Here is a 24,898-nt window from a genome sequence, read left to right on the forward strand (position 1 = left end):
ACATCCAGTCAGTACTGGTACTCCCTGCATTAGGTCTGCTCTACTCTATTAGTAATTAAGCAGTGTTAGTGTAAAGGCAGGTTGCCAATTTGAGAATGCATTGGGTGAGGTAAGAAGTGATATAGGTGAGGCCGAATGTGATCTTGGGTGAGGGGGAGGTAATACTATATGTAAGGTAGCTGATGATACTAGGATTTGATACTGGGTGATGTAAATGGTGATGAGGTAGGATGTGCTAACCTGTGAGGTAGGAAGTGATACTGAATGTGGTAAGTGATACTCAGTGAAGTTGTCTGGGTGACGTAGGAAGTGATACTCTGTGAAGTTGTCTGGGTGACGTAGGAAGTGATACTCAGTGAAGTTGTCTGGGTGACGTAGGAAGTGATACTCAGTGAAGTTGTCTGGGTGACGTAGAAAGTGATACTCAGTGAAGTTGTCCGGGTGACTTAGAAAGTGATAAATGTGCAGGCGACCCAACGATCGCACAGAGACATGTTTTGGTTTTCAAATCTCAGTTTCTTTGCTCTGAACCGTGATAATGTTCATCTATTTCCATATCAATTATGAAAGTGTGCTACATTTCCATAAGATGTTCTGATAATTCTTAACTGGACATTGTGGTAAATGTACAGAGTTTAGTGGGTGTGGTGAGGTGCTGACTATATCACAGAGTGACGCTTTTAGAGGAGAGGCCATGATGACAGTGTTTCCCAACACATTACCCGACTGCTGGGAATCAACACATTAGACTTCAGACTGCCGGGAATCAATAAAAGAAGCCCTGTGGCATAGGTAAGTCCATCCAGCAGTACAGGTACATTACGATCAATAGGCTCAAAGGATTTATTATGCCAACTCTATTAAACCTTTCAATCTGATTAATTACCATTATTGATTACACTAACATATACTCATTTAGTACCAGGAGGTATGCCCAAAATCCTGGTTTGCAGGAAGTCCAGAATCCTCCAATATGGATTTCTGGAAAGCCAAGGAATTTCATATGCATGCAATCCATCCTAACTAGCCGAAGAAGCAGGAATGCCATCTAGAGGTTTTCTGTGGTGCTTAGGTCTCAGGACTCAGTCAGCCCAATTCTGCTATTTCTCTTCATAAACTGGTCTTTCCAACAATCGCACCAGATCATTGAATGTCAGCTTTGTTTCAGAGCTGATCTCATGGGTGAAGAAACACTGTACGCCATACTGTTCACTGTGTCGATAGGTGATCCCTCCCCTTAAATTTGAGACAAACCCTGGAATTGACAGAATTTAGTCGTGACAAGCCTGAAGTACGACTGTGTGCAGTCTTAAACCTAAAATCTAAAGCTTGTGTCTTGCCAGGGAACCTGGCACAGAAAAGGAATTTATGCCTTGAGAAGATCTTGTTTGATTTATTTTATCTTACTTAACACTAAGGACTGTTGGACACCGAGACGGCAAGGTCCTGTGCCTGTGGGAACCAGGGTGTGTCCTAAGTGGCACCACATGCCCTACATAGGGCACTAATCTAGACAATAGCAGTGCAAAAAAGGCCAAAGGACTTCATTTGGGAAGCGACCCAAATGTTTAAAGGTAGACTTCGGGCGCACGGGAATCATTACAGGAAGAAGATTACAAGAGAGGTGGTTGGAAGCCCAGTATTGTAGGTGAGCATAATGGAGGAACATTAGAATGTACATTCTTAAAGGATAAATTACGCCATTAAATGTTTGCTCTAACAATGTATAATGTGTGGCCAACTGCTGTGTGTTATTCCACAAAGGCAAAAGGCTGTGCCTTCCTAAAATGGGATTTTGCCTGTTTGATTTAAAAATGTGTAGTTTCGAAAATTTTATATGCTTTTATATGTATATGTTTCGTGTTTTCACTACATGTAGCAGAGCTTAGTGTACAATTCAATGACGATTCAAAAGGACGGATATATTTACCGGCCCAGGGAGCATCAGGGAGTAAAACAATCTAAATGTTCTGAATGTTCAGAACCCTCCAGGTGACACCTTCAGGAAGGTAAAATGGATCAATCCAAAAGCACCGCTGAGGCCCAGCCGCCACCATACTCTTATCCGGACTACGGGCAAAAGAACGCCGGTGGTCAAGACAACTATGGTCAGAACACCTTTGGCCATCCCCAGGATAGTGTGGGCATTGGCCCTGGCAACATAGCCGTGGTCTGCCCCGCGGGTCAGTACGGTAACAACGACCAGGGTTCCTCCGAGGACCAGCCCCCACCACCACCCTGGTATTCTTGTGGCATGGAAGACGCAAACTGTTTTGACGACAAGGCCATACGAAGAGGTTAGGCAATAACCGGGACCAAACCGGGACACTGTTCATTATGCGTTGCACCATTTTTACGACGAGGGCCCAGCCTGTTTCGGGATAATCTGGACCCTTGTGCATCAGTGTTTATTCAGTTTCACTTTTAGGTTCTCAGTTCAACATCACAGTAAGATCCTTGAAGTACCACTCTGATATACACTTCATACACATAGCCGGCACTAGTGTTTTGGTGGTCCCGTAAACTTTGTCTGATTGCCTGGACATACTAGTGGGCATGTGGTAAACGTCTTTTGATTTGCTCCCCAGGCTTTATAAAGAAGGTGTACCTAACCCTGATGATTCAGCTCCTAATCACCATTGGGATCATGTGTGCCTTTCTGTATTGGTGAGGCAGTGACTTTTAGAAACCTCTCTCAAACAACTTCAACCCTGTGACATTTCAACACGGTGTTCGACCTGCCAAGCCTTGTGTAGTTGTGCAACAGTTTAAAATGTTAAAGGCAGTGGCTGTTGATTCCAGTTAGATGCTGTGTTGTTCATATGTTTTAAACCCACAATACTACTGCTTCATTAAGTACCCACAAGAACTTTAAAAACAGAATGTCTGTCTTGTTCTTAGGGAGACTCTGAGGGAATGGTCTCGCAGAACGTATTGGTTGCCATACACCATGATGTAAGTGATATTTTATTGACTCATACAAAATCAAACTGCACCGAGTAGATTTTATTGTTGGAAAATGTAACCATCAAACTACAATAATTTACATAACAGGTATAAAGGTTTTGTAAGATATGTTTTCTCAATCAGGGGAGTGGTGCTTGTCCTTTCCATAGCCTTGTCTTGCAGTGGACATTTACGCCGGCAGGTCCCACATAATTTCCTAGCCTTGGGATTGTTTGTAAGTAGCTATTAAAAGGCATAGATGTGGCCTAACGTTCGTCTCTTTGTTTACCAATTTTCCAGTCAAGTAAAGCATGAAAAGCCAGAGAAAATACTATTTATTAAAATAAAAGGCATGAATCAATTAGAACATGCTGTAGGTATAATCTGACTGTGTTTCTGTGTTAGACCCTTGCAGAAGGAGTCCTGCTTGGCTCAGTGTCTGCGTGAGTATGTTTTTGGATTTACCTTGGTAATGTTTTTCTCTGTACTAAATGAACTGTAATAAAACCTGCATTGCGGTATTTACTCAGTCACTCTTAACAGTTAAATTACATCACTAGAACTTTGGTACTGTATAAAACCATCCCACTGAGCAAAGTACGTTGAAAAGACATTGAATAGAATCTTTAAAAAATAAAAAATGCTCAGTGGGCTATTACTATTGCTGGGGCAACCAAAGTTTTTCCTGAAAATCATGTTTGGAACATTCCAGATTCCCTTATTTATTTTTCCAGTTTTCTCTGGGAATCGTGAAACCAGGGTTTCCGGAAAACCTGGCAATTTTGAAAATGTCCCCAGCAGTGTGTAACATTTGAAAGCTGTGTTTTTGTGGTTTATGCCGCAGGTACTTCGAAGTAGAAGCAGTGATGTGGGCAGTTGGTGCCACAGCACTGGTCTGCTTGGCCCTGAGTTTGTTCTCCTTGCAGTCCAGAGTAAGTCGTCTCTATACATATAGACAGATAGCTCACACTGAATCCTCGAAATTGCCATGTCCTATAAAGGCATCGGTAGGCTCGTTAAGTAGTGGTTTTCCTTCTGTACTTCCATGTTTTTGTGTGCTGATAATACATCAAAGAAAACAGTGCCCAACACCTTCATACACTGAAAATTGGCCAAACGTTTCTAAAAACAAGCTAGGTTGTCTACTTCCAACTGCTGTCGTGGAATGTTAGTTCAGTTTAAGTCATTGGTCAACACCTCTAACTGACCTGACTGGAATTCCCAATTGCCATTGTGGGTCCCATCTATATAATTACTACAAAATGAAGATAGGGGTCAATGGCTGCCCATGCTGTAAAAGGATCTACCCATCACAAGACCTGTTTCTAAGTGTGGTTTGTCATCACATATCTTGTTGGGTTGGCCCACCACGGATATAAAATGATTAGACAATTGGGTTTAATGAGTGTTCAGCTTTTATTTCCCTGATGATGCATGGTCTCACTGGATTGTTATAAAAGAGGTAATATAATTAAGCAATGTGGTATGACTACCAACGCAAGTGGAGCAGTAAAAAGTAATATGATGTGATACCTGCGGTATACATCTGCTGGAGCTACTGTCCCCGCGACCTGATACTGGATAAGCGGATGAAGATGAGATGAGACCTGAGGTATACGTCCTCATATCAGCCAATATTATGGTACAATATCTAATACTATAGAACAGTACATTAATTAGTACTACCACTATTGCACAGTATCTATTGCTACCCCTGAGTATTTGTATATTCGGTAATCCAAAAATCTTATAATTTATACATTACTAAATTATGGATTTTAACTAACATAAACCTTATAAATTATAATGAAATACTCATTACCAATTCCTAACTGATTTTAACTAATAATTAATCAACAAATTCGTAATTTGGTTCTTACACCACTACAGTACATTACAGAATGTAGAATGTACTATTATGGTACAGTATCTAATACTAAAGTGCAGTATATTATCTATCATTACCATTATAGTACAGTATCTAACACTATTGTGCAGTATATTATCTCATTACCATTATGGTACAGTATCTAGTGCTACCACTACAGTACTTTACAGTATGAAGAACAAGTACTTTGGTACAAAATAGTATCTACTAATACCACAGTGCATTACAGTATTACTATTATTGTACATTATCTAATACTATAGTACAGTATGTTATCTAGTACTATCTCTATGGTACTGAACATCTAACCCTAGCCTGCCATCTTCATTGACTGTGTTGTAGTGGGACTTCACCAAGTGCAACACAATCCTTTGGGTGTTTCTTTGGGTTGCCATATCGTATGGATTGCTGTACGCCATCATGCCAAACCAGGTAAGGGCAGTAATCAGGATTATGTGTACGTCCACACATCATTTCCCACAATATTTGCTGTGGTATGTTAAACAGTTTGCAGACCCCCACCCCCACCCCAGTACCAACTGTTTTATTTCCTGTTTTCTTTTTCTGCAGTACCTTGAGAGTATGTTGGCTTGTGCGGGGGCATTTTCATTTTCTATAGTAAGTAAAATCCTTCCTTCAGTTGTTTTCATGTTGTAATCATTATCCTGTTTCCCAGCTTTAGACTTCTCCCCAAAAGATCCATATGTTGAATCTTTATGTAAAAATGGATGCAATCCAAATGGCTTCAAGCATGCAGACACAGCTCAAAGACCCAGGTGGTAACATCAATCTAACAGAATATAACCATGTCTGTCTGCTTCTAGTACCTGGTTACTGACACCCAGCTAATTCTGAATGGGAAACACAAATATGCCATCTCATCGGAGGAGTACATCTTTGCCACTCTTAATCTCTATCTGGATGTGATCTCTGTTTACACTTTGCTGCTCATTCTCTTCGGACTCCGCAACTAAACCATAGTTGCGCTACGGCAACATGACCAACCCCATAGAAATTGCCGGGCAAAAAACCCCCCACGATTTTCAAATAGGCCTCACAGTGTCTAAATCTATGTATCGATCAAAAATACATTTGTCTCATCTCATCTTCATCCGCTTATCCAGTATCGGGTCTAAAATAAATGTGTTTTTAATAAATGTTATATTAACACCACCGCTCTGTAGTAAAACACTGGTTGTGATAGATTTGGAAAAAAAATTATGATTTTGTAAAACAATTGAATGCAATGATGAGGATAGATTTGCAATAAAGACAAACTCAGTGGTAAAACTCAACTCAAAGTTTATTGGCCACGCATCAGTCAACACTATGTTTTCATATAAAGAGGGAATGTATCAAGTATGGACTATGAAAGTGCAATTAGCATTCCAAAGATTAGTTGCTTTACAAAACAAGGGTTACAAAAATGGTTTGCCAATTTTAAGTAAATTTGCCTTAGCATTTTAAACGAAATGCCAGAAAACGTAAATTTAAACAATTTTCTGTTTCACCTATTTCAAGCAGAGCATAGTGTTACACAAGGGACTCACCAATTCAACCAGTCAACAATAACGTCCCACAAATTCACAATAGCTCCACAAACGGCACTCACAGCTTAACGTCTGCAAGACATTCAAACGCGATACGTTTATTTTGCTGTTGTTTTAGTAGTTTACCTTCAATACAATCACACCGGCTTGGATAAAGATTTCCAGAAGTGACACTTTGAAATATCAATATTATACATATAGTTCATCGACAATAAATCAATCCTTTTTGTTTTCTTCAAATGAGTTATTTAGCATATATTGGTCAGTTTTCAATCATAAAACTTTAAATTTTCAAATAAATATCTCAGCTTTTAAATATTGTGTTGTGCATTTTTTTGTTTCCTGTTCCAGAACACTCTACATATGTCTTTCCAAGGTGAACACGTCATGAACCTGTACTTTACTTATTGCACCATAGATGCTTCTGAACAACCAACTTCAACCTCAAACCTGCACCAGCAACAAAAACAAAAGTACAACAGTTTCCATGTTTTGGAAATGAGATGTGGAACAATTACAAACTGTGAACCACAAAAATACATAATCATGTAAAATCAGTGTTATACTTAACAATTGCGTTATTTAAAAATAAATGCTCCAGAAACACGCTAAAGGGAGGCTACAAGAGTATTTAAAAATGTATTTAAAAAGTATCAAGATCGGACGTGTGTTAGTTCTATGAGTGGAGTTACTATAATGTGTTTTCGTAGTTTGTAGATACACATTTACTGTAAGCACTCAGGAAAATGTGGCAATTATAAGATACACAAAGGCACTGTAATGAATTGCGTAGAGAACCGTTTCTAAGACTCACTTCGGTTGCAAATTTCTCAGGCTTCACGGAAATCCCAATTGGAGGATACTGGATTTCCTGCATATTCCTGGTGAACCAGAGAATTCTGAGAAGGTTAGTGGAGTTCTGCAACCCTAGACCCACAGCATCCCTCTACTGTAGTTGCTGAGTCCCATCAAGGCTTAAACTTTATAGTTTATAGGTTTATGGGCAGGCTTCCTGGACACTGATCATCTCTGGGGCTGTATTCACAAAGCATTGGAGTAGGACCACTGATCTACAAATCCCCCTTGCTAATTCACTGCGATTGAAAAAATACCAAACTGGACCCAGATCAGCACTGAGGTGATTTGTGAATTCAGGCCCAGGACTAAAAAAACAAGGTCAAAGAAAAACCAGCCTCCACTGAAAGTGTGTTTTAGTCCAGAAGAAGACAGGACAATAGGCTCAGTACACAGGAAAACTACCCCACAGCAGTTCCCCTAGAAAACGTTACGCTGGTTTTTTTTTTTATTACCAGTGACATTATTATTAGTGATTAGGTATGTACAATAAGTCACAAAATTTGATTGCAATTTGTCTCTCTTCGCTATTGAATCCTTTATGTGGAAATAGAATCTATCAAAAATAATCTGTTAGAGGCGGTTTCATAGATTCGCAGGCTAAAATCGTCTTAGCTCCGACAGATCTAAACAAGCAGGCACAGTTCACTTGGAGTCCACTTAGTGATAACAAACTGTGCTTTTGCTAGCCAGCATTTGGCACCTATCAACTTACCAACACATTAGGCAGATATGGATCAGACTGAGCACAGGTTCTTTTCATCAGACTGTACATTGTTAGACAGGGACCATAACAAAATGACAACACACGGCACAGAACGGCACTGTTCTCCAGGTACAGCTGATTACATTTCGCTTAGAACCCAATCCTGACAATACAGTAGGCTGTTACTCCAGTGGAAAAGTATATTATCAATATCAAAAAACAGGATCCAAACCCCCACCCCCCCCCCCAAAAAAAAATCTAAAAGTCCTGCAAATGTATAACCTGTAATAATGCACTATGTTTTGTAACACCTCACACTCTAATCTAGACCAGATCTGAGAAGCAACTTGTCAGAATTGTATAAACAAATATCCTTGTTCAGAATACCAACACCCATTCAAACCTCTGCGGTCACTATGAAATAGTGCTAGATTTGTAGGAATGAAACCATCAACCCCGTGCCTCTGTTGAACTATCCATATACGTTGACCCAGGAACATCACACGCTAATACGCGGCACCTCAGTTTTCAAGTGTACGATGTACATCTTTAAACACTGGAAAAATTAAACACACTCCACTCATGACATGACGTGAGGTCTACTGCCCTCAACACGGTCACTGGTTATCTGCTAATGTCCGCTTCTGTCTCTACCTACCTCACTCTGCTCTGGTTTTACCACGCACATCAAAGTGGTTCTATCCTCCACAAGGTGTCCGTATTCCTTCGCATTAGGGGAGGTCTTCTCCTTCAATAAGATGCACCTTCCAAAAAGAGTCGATCAGACTCCAATCAGAGCAATAGCTGGAGGACTTGCTCCAGCCACTCAGATGTTTCCACCGATCAGACCAGGTGTATTTGCTCCTCCCACTCCGAGGAGCTGGAGCTGGGTAACAGGTCAGAGGTCACAGAGTCACACATGGGTGTGTCCACGTGAACGGTACGACTCCCACTGTTAAAGCCACACAGGCCCTCCCCCTGCCTGCTGCCCAACTCTGAGGCGGTCAACATGTAAGGCGGGGTCCCAGCCTCCAGTCCCACAACAAGGTCCAGCTGGTTCGGCCTCTCCTGAGCCTCCACGCCCGGGGGATTCAGGGGCCCACCACCCCCCTCCTCGCCCCCAATATCCCGAGGTTCTGCATGGGGCTGTGGGGGGGCAACTGGGGTCTGCGCCTCCCCAGCTGCCGTCCGGTCAACCGCGTCGGCGTCAAGGTCCGTATCCGAGGAGGTGGTGTTGGAGGAGGGGGCGAGTGCGAAGCCCTGGGGGTTCATGTCGTGAAACCAGGCCATGATGTTGCCCAGCAGATTGGCATTAGGGCTCACGGGTTCCGGACACACGGAGGCGGGTTCCGTGCCGTCGGGGGAGAACTGAGCGCCGCCTGCAGGGGCCTCCCCGAAGGAGCGGAGGTTGTCGTGGTTGTAGCACTGCCGGTGGAGGTGACGGGGGCCCTGGGACCCTGGAGCGCCGCAGTGGCTCTGACCACTGTAAGTCCCCGGCTCCACCAGCTCAGAGCTGCTCAGGGCCCCCCGCGGCCCCAACTCTACACTCTGGGGGCCCACGTCCAGTCGGGAGGGGAGGGAGGTACCGATGGCCCCAAGGGAAGCCTCGTTGGCCAGGAACTCTGTGTCCTCGCCCATCGCCGGCCCGGAGTCTTGTAGTGACAACTGGATAGCCAAGAGGATGTTCGGATCATCTTCATCCAACAAGCCCATGCTCTGTGAGAAAACCAGGCAGGGAACGAGGAGAGATTAATTTCATGTTTGTGCAAAGGAAACCTTGGAGAACATATTTTCCCTCACCAGGTAATTTAGCTGAGAATACATTATAATTTACAGCAACGATAATTACAAACATTATTGTCTGCTGGGGCTGTTTTTGTCTTGTAAGTAGCTTTTATTACAAGATACAAGGAAAAGCCTGTAAGATTGTCAATAAGGGGGGGCAGAATGTTATTAAACCATTTTATATCGAGGCAGTCTGAACATGGCATTGTACATCCAGTCACACATATACCTTTTGTTTAAAAGTGAACAAATTATCTGGCTCATATAGGAGGGATGACCTTGGCTGGGAGGAAGAATAAAACCGAGGAAGTTGAGGCAACATCGAAAACAAAATATACTCACCACCGAGGGACCTGGTCTTCGACCATTTTCAATTTCTTGTACGTCTGGAAATACAGAAGCACTCAAAGTCAGACAGTGGAACAGAGCAATCTTGCAAACACACAGAGAAACTCGGAGCTCATAATATTCAGGGCCCTTCCAAGAAAAGAAAAGCTAGCTATTATTCCCTTCCTGTTACTTCATCCAGGAACGTGTCCGTTCACCTAGTAAACAGGGGCAAAAGCAAATAACAGCAGTTCAGAATAGCCTAGGACACGTTTGGGGAACAGCCTGGTAATTGTGAATGGATTTAAAATGGAATTTGAAGCAGCCCTGATACAATGTGTACTATAGATTGGTAGTTTAACTTTGTGATGACTTGAGTTTACAGCAGCATGTCCGTCCGTCCGTCCGCCTGCACATCCATCACTCAGTTATTGACTCGCTACTGATTGATTGTACCTAACGGGCTGTCGCCGGGGTCATCTGGGTCGGTGGTGTTACTGCGCAGACTAGACAGGTCTCCTCGCTGTCTCCTCTGCTGTCGTTCGCGATGTCTTCTCCGGTACTGGAACTCTGCATACTCCTGCAGGGACACGGCCACATAGCGAACACAGGGCGCAGATTGGACATAATCCCCTAACTCCCAATTCCCTGTGCCGGCTCTCCTCGCCTCATATCCCACCACCCATTGGCTGCAGTCAAAAAAGGGTAATTTTGCAATGGGTTCCAGTCCGTGCCGGCTTGATAAGGATGAAGGCCACATGGAATGCAGGTGAACAATGTGTTAGTTACTATTGGAATAGTTGAGTTAATGCAGAGGAGTGAGCTGCAGTGGAAGTCCATTAGTATTCACTACCGTTCCAAATTCTGGGTCACTTTTTTCAAAAGATTTTGTACATTAAAATAACGTCAAATTGATCAGAAACACAGTGTGGACATTGTTTTGAATGACTATTGTAGCTGAAAACGGCTGATTTCTAATGGAACATCTACATTGGCATAGAGTGGAACATATAGAACCATCAGTCCGGTGTCCTAATGGCTCATTGGGTTTGCTAATCTAACTTTATAATATTAAAACGCTAATTGATCATTAGAAAACCCTCTGGCAATAATGTTAGCCCAGCTGAAAACTGTTGTATTGCAGGCTCAAAGTGGCCAGAAACTGTATATTCTTGTTCTGAGAAATTATGCCTATTCCATGCGAGAAATTTCCAAGAAACTGAAGATCTCATACAATGTTGTGTACTACTCCCTTCACAAAACAGTGCAAACTTTCTCGAACAAGAATACAAAGAGTGGAAGGCCCCCAGTGCAAAACTGAGCAAGTGGATAAATAAATTAGTATTGTCAAATAGAGTGTCTAGTTTGAGAAACAGATGCCCCACAGGTGGCAGTTTAATTAAATAGTACCCACAAAACACCAGTCTCAATGTCAACAGTGAAGAGGCGACCCTGGGACGCTGGCCTTCTAGACAGAGTTGCAAAGAAAAATCACATCTCAGACTGGCCAATAAAAAGAAAATAATAAGATGGGCAAAAGAACAGAGACACTGGAGAGAGCAAGATTTGAAAAAGTGTTACGGACAGACAAATCTAAGTCAGAGGTGTTCAGATCACAAAGAAGAACATTTGTGAGACGCAGAACTAATGAAAAGAGTTCTAATCACCATCTGTCAAGCACGGTGGAGGCAATGTGATGGTCTGGGGGTGCTTTGGTGGTGGCAGAGTGGGAGATTTGTACACAGTATAAGGGATCTTGAAGGAAGACTATCATTCCAATTTTGCAACACCATACCCTGTGGATGGTGACTGATTGGAGCCAATTTCCTTCTACAACAGGACTATCACCCAAAGCACAACTCCAAACTATGCAAGAACTATTTAGAGAAGAAGCAGTCAGGTGGTATTCTGTCTATAATGGAGTGGCCAGCACAGTCAGCGGATCTCGACCCGATTGAGTTGTGGTGGGAGAAGCTTGACCGTAGTAAGGAGAAGCTTGACCGTAGTAAGGAGAAGCTTGACCGTAGTAAGGAGAAGCTTGATCGTGTGGGAGAAGCTTGAACGTGGTACGTAAGAAGTGCCCATCAGGCCAATCCAACCTGTGGGAGGGGCTTTAAGAAGCATCGGGTAAAATGTCTTCAGATTACCTCAACAAATAGACAACTAGATGACAAAAGTCTGCAAGGCTGTAATTGCAGGAAATGGAGAACTGTTTGACAAAAGCACAGTTTAAAAGGACATTATTTCTATCCTTTCCTATAATTTTGCTATATTTCCCATTCAAACTAATTTCATGTATGTTTTAATTGAAAATAAGTACATTTCTATGTGACCCCAAACTTTTGAACAGTGGTATAAGTAGATTCAGAAAGGCAGTCAAATGGTCTTAGCATGGATTTGTGGTTGGTGAAGGAAAAAGGAAACAGCAGAGTACAGGCAGCTTTCATTTCATTTCGTTTGATGAAACACCCAATCAGATTTCATGCCTGCAGATTTCACATCTCCAAATCATTAGAACTGGAGGGGAGTCATCTATTTTTAAATTGCTCCTACTGAGGTTGTACGCACGGTTTAAAAAAATTAAATAGCGTATCATGCCGATAGCTAGTATAGTTACGAGAGCAAGGTGATGGCATTTCAGAGGCATTCTAGATCCATCCCTGGGAGAATGCAAGGTTCATTAACAACAACTAAAACACAGAAAAGAGAATCTGTGGAATCTCACTTTAAACAGAACACTGATCACTGTTGAATGTTAAGGAGAAAAGGAGGTCTGAAGTAGGTGGAAGACTGAGGAGGAAGAGCCGGGTGAGGAAGAACTGGGTGAGGACGTGGAAAAGGAGCTCTGCAATAAGGAGGCTGAGGTGAAAGACGGGGATGATGAGGTTTTAAGGAGCAGGAGAGTGAGGAGAAAGGTGAGGAGGATGAGCTTAAGGAGCAGAAGTGTGAGGAGAAAGGTGAGGAGGATGAGCTTAAGGAGCAGAAGTGTGAGGAGAAAGGAGAGGAGGATGAGCTTAAGGAGAAGAAGTGTGAGGAGAAAGGAGAGGAGGATGAGCTTAAGGAGAAGAAGTGTGAGGAGAGGAGAGGAGGATGAGCTTAAGGAGCAGAAGTGTGAGGAGAAAGGAGAGGAGGATGAGCTTAAGGAGAAGAAGTGTGAGGAGAAAGAGGAGGATGAGCTTAAGGAGAAGTGTGAGGAGAAAAGCAAGGAGGAGAAGGGGTGAATCCAAACAAATATGATAAGAGTTTGTGAGACTCACAGCCAAACAAATCAAAGTCCTATCATTTATTGATCAGACTATCACACTGTCGTATTGCTGTTGCTTTCTATTTCAGACAACGAATGCTCTCCATCTGCCAATTGTTCTGTCACAAATGGATTAATTCACAATCCCATTCGTAACAGCGCCAAAGCCATTATCTTTTATGGCTATCTGCTATTGGATGGAGCACGTCCCAAATGGGATACTATTTCCTTTATAGTGCCCTCATTCTGGGTGGATTTTGACACTTACATGGCCATCTGCAGTCGTGTAATGTCTCTGAGCCCAGGGTTTGACTAATTGAACGTATATGTTAATTTGACAGCCATGTCCTTCCAGAGAGCTTCGGCTAAATTCATACTGCCTTGATTTCTCATTGGCTAAGTGATTGATTTTCTGCGGCACTAGTTGATTTTGTACATAAATTAATTCTGAATGATCCTTCAAAATTCAAAAGGAGTTGACGAGAAATATCTCTAACCATTTGCGTTGTCTATTTAAACTATATCCACTTTTTCCACTCTAAAGCAGAATAAGATGTCATTGAAAGATAAACAAAACAGAAAATGAGGCAAGTTTGAGAAGCATTAAACATAATGAAAGAAAATAAGAATGAATCTTCTAACAGACTAGGGCTCAGAACTTTTAAACTAAAACAGAAAATGCTAACCTAGAAATGAGGTATTTTCTCCCCCCACTAATTAAAATCACAGAGCAGACTATGCACTTACCCACAAAATAAATTAACAAATGATTTATCATGTCATAGCCCAACTAGATGGTAGTTATAAAGGGCCTGGGGGAATTGGAGTCATTTAAATGAAACCATAGAGGGAGAGGGGAAGGATAGATTTGGAGAAGACACTGCGAACAACAGAATGAAGATGCGAGACATATTGCAAGCTAAAACATGGAAAGACATTCCATTACAAGTGCAGCTTTTAATTAATTACAGTGTTTACAATGCTGACTAAGTCAATCTGGTGGCCCTTTGCCCCATCCTCCATCCTCCCCTTGCTAGCTCACTATGAGCAATGTGTGTGTGTGTGTGTGAGAGAGAGAGAGAGAGAGAGAGAGAGAGAGAGAGAGAGAGAGAGAGAGAGAGAGAGAGTGTGTGTTCTGTGCAGTAAGGAAACTTCTCAACTCTTTTCCAAAAACAGTGGAGACAGCAGCCAAGTCCTGTATAACTGGCAGTACTTTGAGAAGTTAAATGAGACTAGACCAGCCTGCCTCTAAATGAGACTAGACCAGCCTGCCTCTAAATGAGACTAGACCAGCCTGCCTCTAAATGAAGACAATTTTGTCGCACCATAGCGGTAATTCACAGCAGCGGCAGGGAGACTTCATATCGTGTGTGTCATTTTATTATTCCTTTAAAAAGTGGTGAACTGCCGTTACAAATTGAAAGAAAGAAATGCCATTTGTCACATCCCAAAAGGCCTCCATCGCTCTGTGATTCAGCCATCAATGAGCTATAGAGAAGTATTCCTTTTCAGGAAATGGAACATTGTTTACTTTGTAAATCATAATCTACAATATTTTATCTATAGCTTTGTTGTAATCCATCGTGATTTGTGATACTGTAAACGTAGACTGACAGACAAGTGATTTGTAAACGTAGACTGACAGACAAGTGATTTGTAAACGTAGACTGACAAGTGATTTGTAAACGTAGACTGACAGACAAGGGATTTGTAAACGTAGACTGATTGATAAGTGATTTGTAAACACAGACTGCAAGCACACTGGTGGCTGCAAATGCAATAGCTAACAAGGATGCTGACAAACAAGCTTTAAACAAACGCGCTCTACTAACTAGATCTCTTCACTTTCTAACAGACAGTCATTACCAATAACCTAATTACCAACCTAATTACAAACCTAATTAGTAAATGCTGTTGATTTTCCAATACGGATCTACAGCAGCTAGACCAGGCCTGGCTAACTCAGGTCTGGGATGTCCAGAATCTTCCGGATTGTAGTTTCTGTGTGTTAGTTAATTAAACTCAGCTGGCGTCCCAGGTCTGAATCATTCCCTGATCAGAAGGAGAGGATCAAATCCAGAAGTGTTCCCACCCTCCAGTATCAGCTGCCACGATTCAGGTTGGTATAGTTAACTTACCTCAGGAGACGCAAAGCCCAGATACTCCCAGTCCCACGTTCCACCGCCAAAACTGAAAATCACAAAAGCACAAATTGAGCAAAAAGGACATTTTCCCTGAACTGCGGCACAACCTTGCTGTTACCGTGTGTATTGAGGGGAACGGGGTATGTGGGTGGGGGTTGGGAGGCCCCACCTGCGTCTGGGGGCCTCTGGGGAGTCGTTTGGAGCCACACCCCGGGCCACGGATGCCAGGAACTCCTGTCTCTTCTGTTGCACAAGGCAGGCTGCTCGGATGATCTTATGGCGTGGTGTTCGGAGGTAAGGCCGGTTCACTTTCTGGGCTAGGTCCTCTGTCACCATCTCCAAGTCAGTCTAGAGACAAGAAGGCAAAATAAAAGTAACAGGAATAGTATGTCATTTAAATATACATTAATAGACACTACAGCCCTAATGTTTACCGCATCACACCATCATTAATGACAGGTTCCAAACTCTGAATGACTTACACAATCCCTTAAGTCCTAAATGTTGTATGCCCAAAGAGGATGTCATATTAACAAATGGACCTGGATTTGACATGGATTTGAGTAATGATGATATTTTAATTTTTACTACAAAAACCAACATCTGCCTTTATCTAAAACCCTTCAAATCCAACCCTACCTGCATGAGTTCAAAGATTTCTTTCTTAGTGCTTTTGGGCTCCAGGAAGAAACCGTAGGGGTAAGAGCACTTGAGAATGCGTCGCGTCTTCAGAAGCTCAAGAACTGCATCTTCAATAAATGTAGTGTCAGGTGGACCTGCCTCTCCTGAAGGAGAAAAACCAAGAATCGGGACGCAGGATTACTTAAATCTAATCACACTCACAAACTGGATTGTATTTACATATTTAAAAGAGACAGTGGCTTAATAATGGCCATCTATAACATTAATCTCCAAATTGTGTTTTTCCATACCTACTTCAGATTTTTTTTTTTTTGCAATGTCAGGACAAAAAAACAACAATAATAAAAATATTTGAAAGTACAAATGAAAGGCGGCTCATACCGCCACGCAGAGCCCTGCTCAGCTGTTCCATCTTCTCCTTGGCCGTCTTCAGCAGGCGCTGTTCCAGCTGCGCGGAAGTGAGACAAAGATGACAAGACAGTTAAAACAAAACACACATGCTAGAGGGCAGAGGTCAGGCTACAACCGGACACAGCCCTCCAAGCAGACCGGAGTCTCGCCTGCAACGGAGCCCAGTTCGTCGTACCTGGTAACTGTGTTCGTGGTTCTTGAAGCGCGTGTAGTAGTGCATAAAGCGGTCCAGCTCCTGGAAGCTCTCGTGCCTTTTCTCGGCCTGCAACGACAACCCAGACACAGGAACAATGACCTTTACATCAGGTGGGTTTTCCCTCTCTCTCTCTCTCACCAGCTGGGCTGCAGAGACATTGTTTGCCATTTTCAACAACAAAGAAATAAGCTTATTTTGGCCAAGGGACCCATTGAGTAAAACACAATAAAACGTGATATATCATTTCAATGTTTGTTCTGAAAGTGAGAGATTCTGATATATTAATATGCACAGTACGTACGTCCAACATAATTCCTGCATCCCCACACACGAAAAGCTTTAAAGCTGCTACGCCTTCGCCCCGCCTAAAGGCAACATGTGTGGAATTGCAGGAAAAGTACTTAAAAACTAAAATAAATTATCGCCGTTGCCAAGAGGTGGGCATTTATAATGTTCCTTCGCAGGGCCCAAGTCACCACATTCGGCACCGACACGGTCATATTAAAACTGCATGCATTTCTTATCCCGTTTGAGACTCGGATTATGAAGAGGTCCTACGCCTCTAAAAGGTCGGAGAAGCACTGCTACAGACAATGTCCTTCTCCCTGTTAGTCCTCTAGTCAACAAACACTTCTCCCACTGGGTCCTGATAGTAGTCTTGTCACGCAATGATTGCAACCTTCAGTCCACACTTACAGTGTGTTTGTGTGTGTGTGTGTGTGTGTGTTACATCCAGCCTAAAAACTGAGTGTATTATGATTTGCACCTGCCAGCGAAGATACGCCTATGATTACTGGCTAGCAGAGTGTCGTTGTCAGTGCCAGGGCATTGCTGGTCTCTGTCGGCGAGTGGAGCAGAAATGGGTTATAACCACAGAGTAAAGGGGCTGCTACAGACGCACATTAACAACATGCGAAAGACTCCGTTGAGGGTATAGTGTTTGAAAATAGCTCCCGGAGGCGCTGACGAGAGTGTGTGAGTGTGTGTGTGTGTGTGTGTGTGTGTTCGTGGTCCCACCTCCACAGTCATGTCTTTGGTCTGTTCCTCCACCTGGTTGATGACCTCATATCTGGTACAGCGGTAGTAGCCCCCGGTGGATGAGCTGTGTTTCTTCCATTCCTCCAGGCAGATCCAGCAGAAGTCGTACTTGCACTGCCATGGGGAAAGGGGGGGGGGGCAGAGAGGGTCAGTAAGCACCACCGCCTGGTCCACAAACAAACCGTAAGAATGCCAGGAAGGATTCCAGATCCTCCATGGAAGCCAGTTCCCTTCACGCCCAGACAAGGGGCCTGACTGGGGCACTCCCCCAGTGTCTGCAGCCCAGGAGGAGGGGGAGACCTACAGCCTCACGGGCCTACATTTTTGGGTTAAATCTTCATATAAAGAAAGGCCAGAACAATATTTAAACAGGAGTTTTAACAATAGTTTCCCCTGCGTATAAGGATTAAAAGAAATCGATCTGAGCGTCAGTCGCTTCGCTAACGACCCACGGTCTAGAGCAGTGTGCAGGGAACACACAGCCAAGTGGGATGCTCCGTGTTGGCCCAAACGCCCCAGGGAGTCCATCTGTACGCACACTTGTCAGATCAATCCAAATGTACAACGGGGGGCTAAAATCAACAAACACAAGTACTAGCATTCCACATAAATTACAGTCCCATTCAGCCGTAGGGGTTTCCAACCAGAAACACTGCTCTTCTGTCTGCCTGGTGAGTCGTGACAAACCTTTAAAAAAATAAAATACAAAAAAAACTGCTGTCCTGAGGAGACAAGTGAGATGACATGACACTGAAGAAAATCAATATAGGGACAGAGTGAAGGGAGACAGAAAGACAGAAACAGAGAGAGAGAGAGAGAGTGTGAGGGTAACAGAGGCAGACAGCAAGAATCAGTGACAGAGAGAACCAAAAGTCTGCAGCAACTGGCCTCACCCTACTGGACTTGCAAAGTGTACCGTCGAAGACGACCCGTTGCTTCGCTCTCTACTCAGGAAGGGCCTACAGAATAACCAAGACCTTCTGCCTTAAGTCTGGGGCCCTGGGAGGTAATTCAGCGACCTTCTGAAAAGATACGGACGCCGGAACCTCACACGTGACTTCTGCCTTGACCCGGCTGCCCTACAACAGTGGTATTCAAACCCGGGAGCCAATTCCACGCCATGTTTCTTCATTCCAACCCTCTGATCAGGAACTTATTTAGACCTGGGACAGACAACCAAATCCAACGGAACAAGGAGGCCTGATAATTAGCTGACAAGTTGAATCAGGTGCGCTTGGTCAGGGTTACAACAGAAATGTATACTGCTGGGGGCACTGAAGGACGGGAATCACAGGTTTAAGCCCCTGCCTCTGGTTCCCATTCTGCTGCAGTGTGGATTCAAATTCAACTAACGGCTCTTTCAGCAAAAAGTCGCTCCTCTATCCGGCACCACTTTCCTGTCCAAAACAATACAGTGATGTGCGATCGAAGCAGCAAGATTTGTGACCTGCCACCATTAGAAAAGGGAACCCAGTGGAGGATAAACTACAGAGTAATTTAAATATAATCAACATTCATTGGATTCATTTTCCCTGTCAGTCACACTCATTCAACACAGTATATAGCATGTTTCTGGGTGAATTGTTTACTTTGAATTTATGATCTTTTAGTGCTTCCCTTTTGTCATTCATCATTTTAATCTGTTTTATATTCTATTTCCCTTGGAAATGCAAACATGCCGATAAAGCCATTTTAATTGAAATTGAGAGAGCGAAAAACAAAGAAATTGAAAAGGATAGAGAAGAACACGTGACGAGGGAGAATAAAATAGATATTGTCCCTTGGAAACTAGGTAATAGGTTTCTGCAGAGAAATGCTTCCCCCTCCCAAAACACTAGGGTTGTGGTTGCTAAGGGACAATCTGTTCTGTGTCTGTCACTCCGCGCCTGCCTGCCTGCCTGCCAGCCAGCCAGCCACTTCGCATATGCCTGCCTGCCTGCGCCTGCCTGCCAGCCAGCCAGCCAGCCAGCCAGCCACTTCGCATATGCCTGCCTGCCTGCGCCTGCCTGCGCCTGCCTGCCTGCCTGCGCCTGCCTGCGCCTGCCTGCCTGCCTCTTCACATATGCCTGCCCGACCGCCCGCCCACCGCTCCGCGCCCGCCCGCCCGCTTGCCCGCCTATTTACATTGGTCAGTCTGTATGCAGTCTGTATGCAGTCTTTGTCGCCCTGTCTTTTGCTCCGTTTATCTCTGCCTGTCTGTCGCTCGCCTGTCTTACCGCCTGCCTGGCTATAAAACGGCATTAAAAGGATTGGCAATAAAAGCAGACAGCTCTTGACTCTCTTACCGCCAGTTTATAGGATCAATCCGCAGCTAAAACAATAACAAAGCAGACACACTGCCCAACAGTTTTGGTAAAAAGCTTAAAGGACGGCAGCCTGGGGTAATGGAACCCCTCAACGGATATATAATCTGTTTAGACTTCCGCAAAAGGGAACAAACTCCAGTGGTTGACGTGGAATTGAGTATTAGCGATGCCAAGCCTGTCTGCCCTGTCTGTTCCACTGAATCTACACCACAGCCACACCATGTACTACAACAGGCCTGTCACCGCGGCCCCTGGGCCTGTACAGAGATACTGGAGCCATGACAGACAGACAGCCCCCCGGGCCGCCCTGTTCAACACACTCATCTCTGCTGACCACAGCACAGAGGCACTGGTGGACATGATATGGGCCGCTTCTCTTCACCGCAGTTTAATGGCTGTTAGAGACTTGTCACACACACCGAGGGTCACTGCTGTCTTCGCATATGTAAAACATACAGTGGGCGAACAAGTATTTGATACACTGCCGATTTTGCAGGTTTTCCCACTTACAAAGCATGTAGAAGTCTGTAATTTTTATCATAGGTACTCTTCAACTGTGAGTGACAGAATAAAAAAATAAATAAAAAAAATAAAAAAAATCATACAATGTGATTTAAGTAATTAATTTGGATTTTATTGCATGACTTAAGTATTTCATACATCAGAAAAGCAGAACGTAATATTTGGTACAGAAACCTTTGTTTGAAATTACAGAGATCATAGGTTTCCTGTAGTTCTTGCCCAGGTTTGCACACACTGCAGCAGGGATTTTGGCCCACTCCTCCATACAGACCTTCTCCAGATCCTTCAGGTTTCGGGGCTGTCGCTGGGCAATACGGACTTTCAGACTTAATTCTACGTGGCATTGATTCAACAAGGTGCTGAAAGCATTCTTTAGAAATGTTGGCCCATATTGATAGGATAGCATCTTGCAGTTGATGGAGATTTGTGGGATGCACATCCATGACACGAAGCTCCCGTTCCACCAGATCCCAAAGATGCTCTATTGGGTTGAGACTGTGGGGGCCATTTCAGTACAGTGAACTCATTGTCATGTTCAAGAAACCAATTTGAAATGATTCGAGCTTTGTGACATGGTGCATTATCCTGCTGGAAGTAGCCATCAGAGGATGGGTACATGGTGGTCATAAAGGGATGGACATGGTCAGAAACAATGCTCAGGTAGGCCGTGGCATTTAAACAATGCCCAATTGGCACTAAGGGGCCTAAAGTGTGCCAAGAAACATCCCCCACACCATTACACCACCACCACCAGCCTGCACAGTGGCAACAAGGCATGATGGATCCATGTTCTCATTCTGTTTACGCCAAATTCTGCCATCTGAATGTCTCAACAGAAATCGAGACTCATCAGACCAGGCAACATTCTTCCAGTCTTCAAGTGTCCAATTTTGGTGAGCTCGTGCAAATTGTAGCCTCTTTTTCCTATTTGTAGTGGAGATGAGTGGTACCCGGTGGGGTCTTCTGCTGTTGTAGCCCATCCGCCTCAAGGTTGTGCGTGTTGTGGCTTCACAAATGCTTTGCTGCATACCTCGGTTGTAACGAGTGATTATTTCAGTCAAAGTTGCTCTTCTATCAGCTTGAATCAGTCGGCTCATTCTCCTCTGACCTCTAGCATCAACAAGGCATTTTCGCCCACAGGACCGCCGCATACTGGATGTTTTTCCCTTTTCACACCATTCTTTGTAAACCCTAGAAATGGGTGTGCGTGAAAATCGCAGTAACTGAGCAGATTGTGAAATACTCAGACCGGCCCGTCTGGCACCAACAACCACGCCACGCTCAAAAATGCTTAAATCACCTTTCCCATTCTGACATTCAGTTTGGAGTTCAGGAGATTGTCTTGACCAGGACCACACCCCTAAATGCATTGAAGCAACTGCCATGTGATTGGTTGATTAGATAATTGCATTCATGAGAAATTGAACAGGTGTTCCTAATAATCCTTTAGGTGAGTGTACATTCACAAAGGCGATTTGGCCATAAACACTGAACATGCTGCTCACACAACTCCACGATGACACAGAACTTCAGCTTGAGGTGACAAAAAAAAAAGATAGCAGAGATTTGACATGGCTGTTTCAATAAAGGTAAACCACGGCTAACAGTTTTTCCTTTTACCTTTCAGGTAAGAAAGCACATAAGACGAAGGTTGTAAAATAGTGACACTCCATTAAGTCTGAAACAATTGAATTAACTAAGCTACTGTTGGTGTATAGGCATTGCTTTTCTCTGACTGCAATATATTCTCTAAGGCCCCTAGGAAGGAATCACATGTAAAAAATCACACGTCAGAACAAATCTAAAGGTTGTTTTTCAAATCAATTTCAACGCTGCATCACAAGATGCATTCTTACTTCCTGACATGGCTTCTTTTAATCCAAACGGCTGAGTTTGAAAAGTGACCGGTGGCTATTTTTTTAGCAATGAAAAACTAAAAGGAACTCTCACTTTTCCTCAGAAACTTTAGACCAATCTTCTACAGTAACTACCAGAAGAAATATAGTATATGAAGAGAGATCCAATCTTAGGGTGGTTTCAACATGATTAGAGACCCTTCGAGCCACACCACACAGAATTGCCCTACTTTTCAGGACCATGGCAAAATAGAATTTTCCAGATAACTCATCCCTGGAGAATTTGAGAGTTTAGCATTCCTCAGATAGATGTCCGAACCCTGAAAAGGCTGCCGTCGCGGGCCATTTCACACCAGGTTAGAATTGATCTAGTAATACTACAGAGATTACTACATTGCCTCTAGGTGCACGTTATAATTATTAGTGCAACCTTTTGGCATGACACACACACACACACACACACACACACACTTTCATAACCATGTACTGGGCCTGTAGGGAACCTGCACCCCCTGCTGGTCCAAGGGGTTAATGACACCGTCGTACCTTGGCACATTGCATGTGGTTGCAGCCTTCGTTCTTCTGAATCGGGGACTTGCAGTTGGCGCAGGGCTTGGCGTTAGTAAGCAGCCACAAGCAGTTGGCTGCGTCTTCATAAGCTTCGCTCACGCCAGCCACTTCCCCACACCCCACCCAAAAAAATACAACATGAACAAGGCTTGTTTCATACCTCAGCATTCCACAGTAAAACAAAACATGTTTATGTGCTTGTATGTGCAAACACTATTTGTTAGTTTCTGCATGAGTCTGAAATTGCACACTTTCCATATTTAGTGCACTATTCTGCAATAGGAGGTGGCAGGGCTCCAGAGGAAGGAGGGCCTTATGTAGCAGACTGATTGAGAGGAGAGGAACGGTGACAGATTTTATAGCCGGAACAAAAAACAAATCACCTGTGAAAAATGGTTTCAGAACATTGACGCCTTTCATCCCCGAAGGAAAGGAAGTGCTGTCTGTAGCCAGCATCTAAAACAGGCTCGTGTCACAAATAGCAGCCTATTGCCTGTACAGAAAACTAATGCCATGTGCACTTCTTTTGACCTTAGCCCTAGATTAGTACAATACAATCGCACATTTGAGAGCAAGACAGGACGGTGTGTCGGAGGACTGTAAATATCATAGACGCAGGGGTGTTTTGTTACAGGCGTTTCTTTGTTTTGGTTATTTGATATCTTTACAGGGGTGTTTTGTTACAGGCGTTTCTTTGTTTTGGTTATTTGATATCTTTACAGGGGTGTTTTGTTACAGGTGTTTCTTTGTTTTGGTTATTTGATATCTTTACAGGGGTGTTTTGTTACAGGTGTTTCTTTGTTTTGGTTATTTGATATCTTTACAGGGGTGTTTTGTTACAGGTGTTTCTTTGTTTTGGTTATTTGATATCTTTACAGGGGTGTTTTGTTACAGGTGTTTCTTTGTTTTGGTTATTTGATATCTTTACAGGGGTGTTTTGTTACAGGCGTTTCTTTGTTTTGGTTATTTGATATCTTTACAGGGGTGTTTTGTTACAGGCGTTTCTTCGTTTTGGTTATTTGATATCTTTACAGGGGTGTTTTGTTACAGGCGTTTCTTCGTTTAGGTTATTTTATATCTTTACAGGGGTGTTTTGTTACAGGTGTTTCTTCGTTTAGGTTATTTGAAATCTTTACAGGGCTGTTTTGTTACAGGTGTTTCTTCGTTTAGGTTATTTGAAATCTTTACAGGGCTGTTTTGTTACAGGTGTTTCTTTGTTTTGGTTATTTGATATCTTTACAGGGGTGTTTTGTTACAGGTGTTTCTTTGTTTTGGTTATTTGATATCTTTACAGGGGTCTCCACAACTTCTCAGAGACAAAGCTCTGGGGGTCCCTCAGTGGGAAGGAGAGGTCTGTCTGAACTGCTCTGATAACATGGGCATCTGTGACTGGAAGTGACATTAGCGGCCCATTCAAAAGATCCACGGAGTGGTCTGATCCACAGCCCCTGTTACCTAAGGACAGCGGCAGGGGACCCAACCTGGCTTAAAGATATTTAAGCACTCGCTCCATCCTCTCTCGAATAAAGCAAAAAATGCCCTAAAGTAAAAAGGATACGTTGAGAACGTTCCAATGCATGGGCCAGAACCATCAGTTCAAATGCAAGAAAGAAGTATCAGTGTGGTCTTCACAGGCACGGTAAAACACCAATTCACTTAGTATACTGTTATACATTGGAATATAAATGAAGAAATAATAACATTAACATAGTATTGGTGTCACGGGTGCTCACATTCTTGGGGTCTCATCTCAGTGACTTTGGCGAGCCACATCTTCCATGTATCACAGTCACATGGTTCATGGGCTTCTCCCTGGCACTCCCTGTAAACAGGCAGGCAGACAGACAGACAGACAGGCAGGCAGGCAGGCAGGCAGACAGACAGACAGCAAGAGTTAAACCCCTCTTCAAGA

General features: G+C 43.4%; 2 protein-coding genes across 5 annotated transcripts in view; one reads left to right on the plus strand and one right to left on the minus strand.

Annotated features, from left to right (window-relative positions):
- Nucleotides 1-524: 524 nt before the first annotated feature.
- zgc:110410 (uncharacterized protein LOC553618 homolog) lies at nt 525-6,035 on the plus strand. Of its 3 annotated transcripts, XM_010892751.4 has the most exons (11): nt 525-792; nt 1,419-1,648; nt 1,983-2,297; nt 2,589-2,667; nt 2,902-2,955; nt 3,091-3,181; nt 3,352-3,389; nt 3,791-3,878; nt 5,177-5,266; nt 5,405-5,452; nt 5,659-6,035. In XM_010892751.4, the coding sequence occupies exons 3-11, from the start codon at nt 2,015-2,017 to the stop codon at nt 5,806-5,808; spliced, it is 921 nt and encodes a 306-aa protein (XP_010891053.1). In that variant the 5' UTR covers nt 525-792; nt 1,419-1,648; nt 1,983-2,014; the 3' UTR covers nt 5,809-6,035. The 3 variants fall into 3 exon arrangements, 2 of the variants coding, with proteins under 2 accessions (XP_010891053.1, XP_019910492.1); XM_020054933.3 differs by lacking the exon at nt 525-792 and having other exon boundaries at nt 860-1,648; XR_828982.4 differs by lacking the exons at nt 525-792; nt 5,405-5,452; nt 5,659-6,035 and having other exon boundaries at nt 835-1,648; nt 3,791-4,588; nt 5,177-5,259.
- An 84-nt stretch (nt 6,036-6,119) lies between these two features.
- The window catches only part of LOC105023498 (ankyrin repeat and IBR domain-containing protein 1), a 36,577-nt gene continuing 17,798 nt past the window's right edge, over nt 6,120-24,898 (minus strand). For both annotated transcript variants that reach the window (XM_029125839.2, XM_029125840.2), the window contains exons 10-20: nt 24,720-24,808; nt 22,963-23,093; nt 17,712-17,846; nt 16,674-16,760; nt 16,469-16,535; nt 16,085-16,230; nt 15,615-15,793; nt 15,440-15,491; nt 10,514-10,637; nt 10,073-10,116; nt 6,120-9,661 (exon numbers count right to left, since the gene is read on the minus strand). In XM_029125839.2, coding sequence (XP_028981672.1) covers nt 8,789-9,661; nt 10,073-10,116; nt 10,514-10,637; nt 15,440-15,491; nt 15,615-15,793; nt 16,085-16,230; nt 16,469-16,535; nt 16,674-16,760; nt 17,712-17,846; nt 22,963-23,093; nt 24,720-24,808 — 1,927 coding nt within the window. In that variant the 3' untranslated portion in view covers nt 6,120-8,788. The remainder of the gene's footprint in view (nt 9,662-10,072; nt 10,117-10,513; nt 10,638-15,439; nt 15,492-15,614; nt 15,794-16,084; nt 16,231-16,468; nt 16,536-16,673; nt 16,761-17,711; nt 17,847-22,962; nt 23,094-24,719; nt 24,809-24,898) is intronic.

The sequence above is a fragment of the Esox lucius genome, chromosome 16, assembly GCF_011004845.1.
Source record: "Esox lucius isolate fEsoLuc1 chromosome 16, fEsoLuc1.pri, whole genome shotgun sequence".
In the NCBI taxonomy this organism is placed as follows: domain Eukaryota; kingdom Metazoa; phylum Chordata; class Actinopteri; order Esociformes; family Esocidae; genus Esox; species Esox lucius.

Bases quoted from the DNA above. Each gene is read 5' to 3' on its own strand.
- zgc:110410 (XM_010892751.4), top strand. From the start codon at position 2,015: ATGGATCAATCCAAAAGCACCGCTGAGGCCCAGCCGCCACCATACTCT. The intron at 2,956-3,090 runs GTAAGTGATATT...TTTCTCAATCAG, and splicing joins TGGTTGCCATACACCATGAT to GGGAGTGGTGCTTGTCCTTT. The intron at 3,879-5,176 runs GTAAGTCGTCTC...ACTGTGTTGTAG, and splicing joins TGTTCTCCTTGCAGTCCAGA to TGGGACTTCACCAAGTGCAA.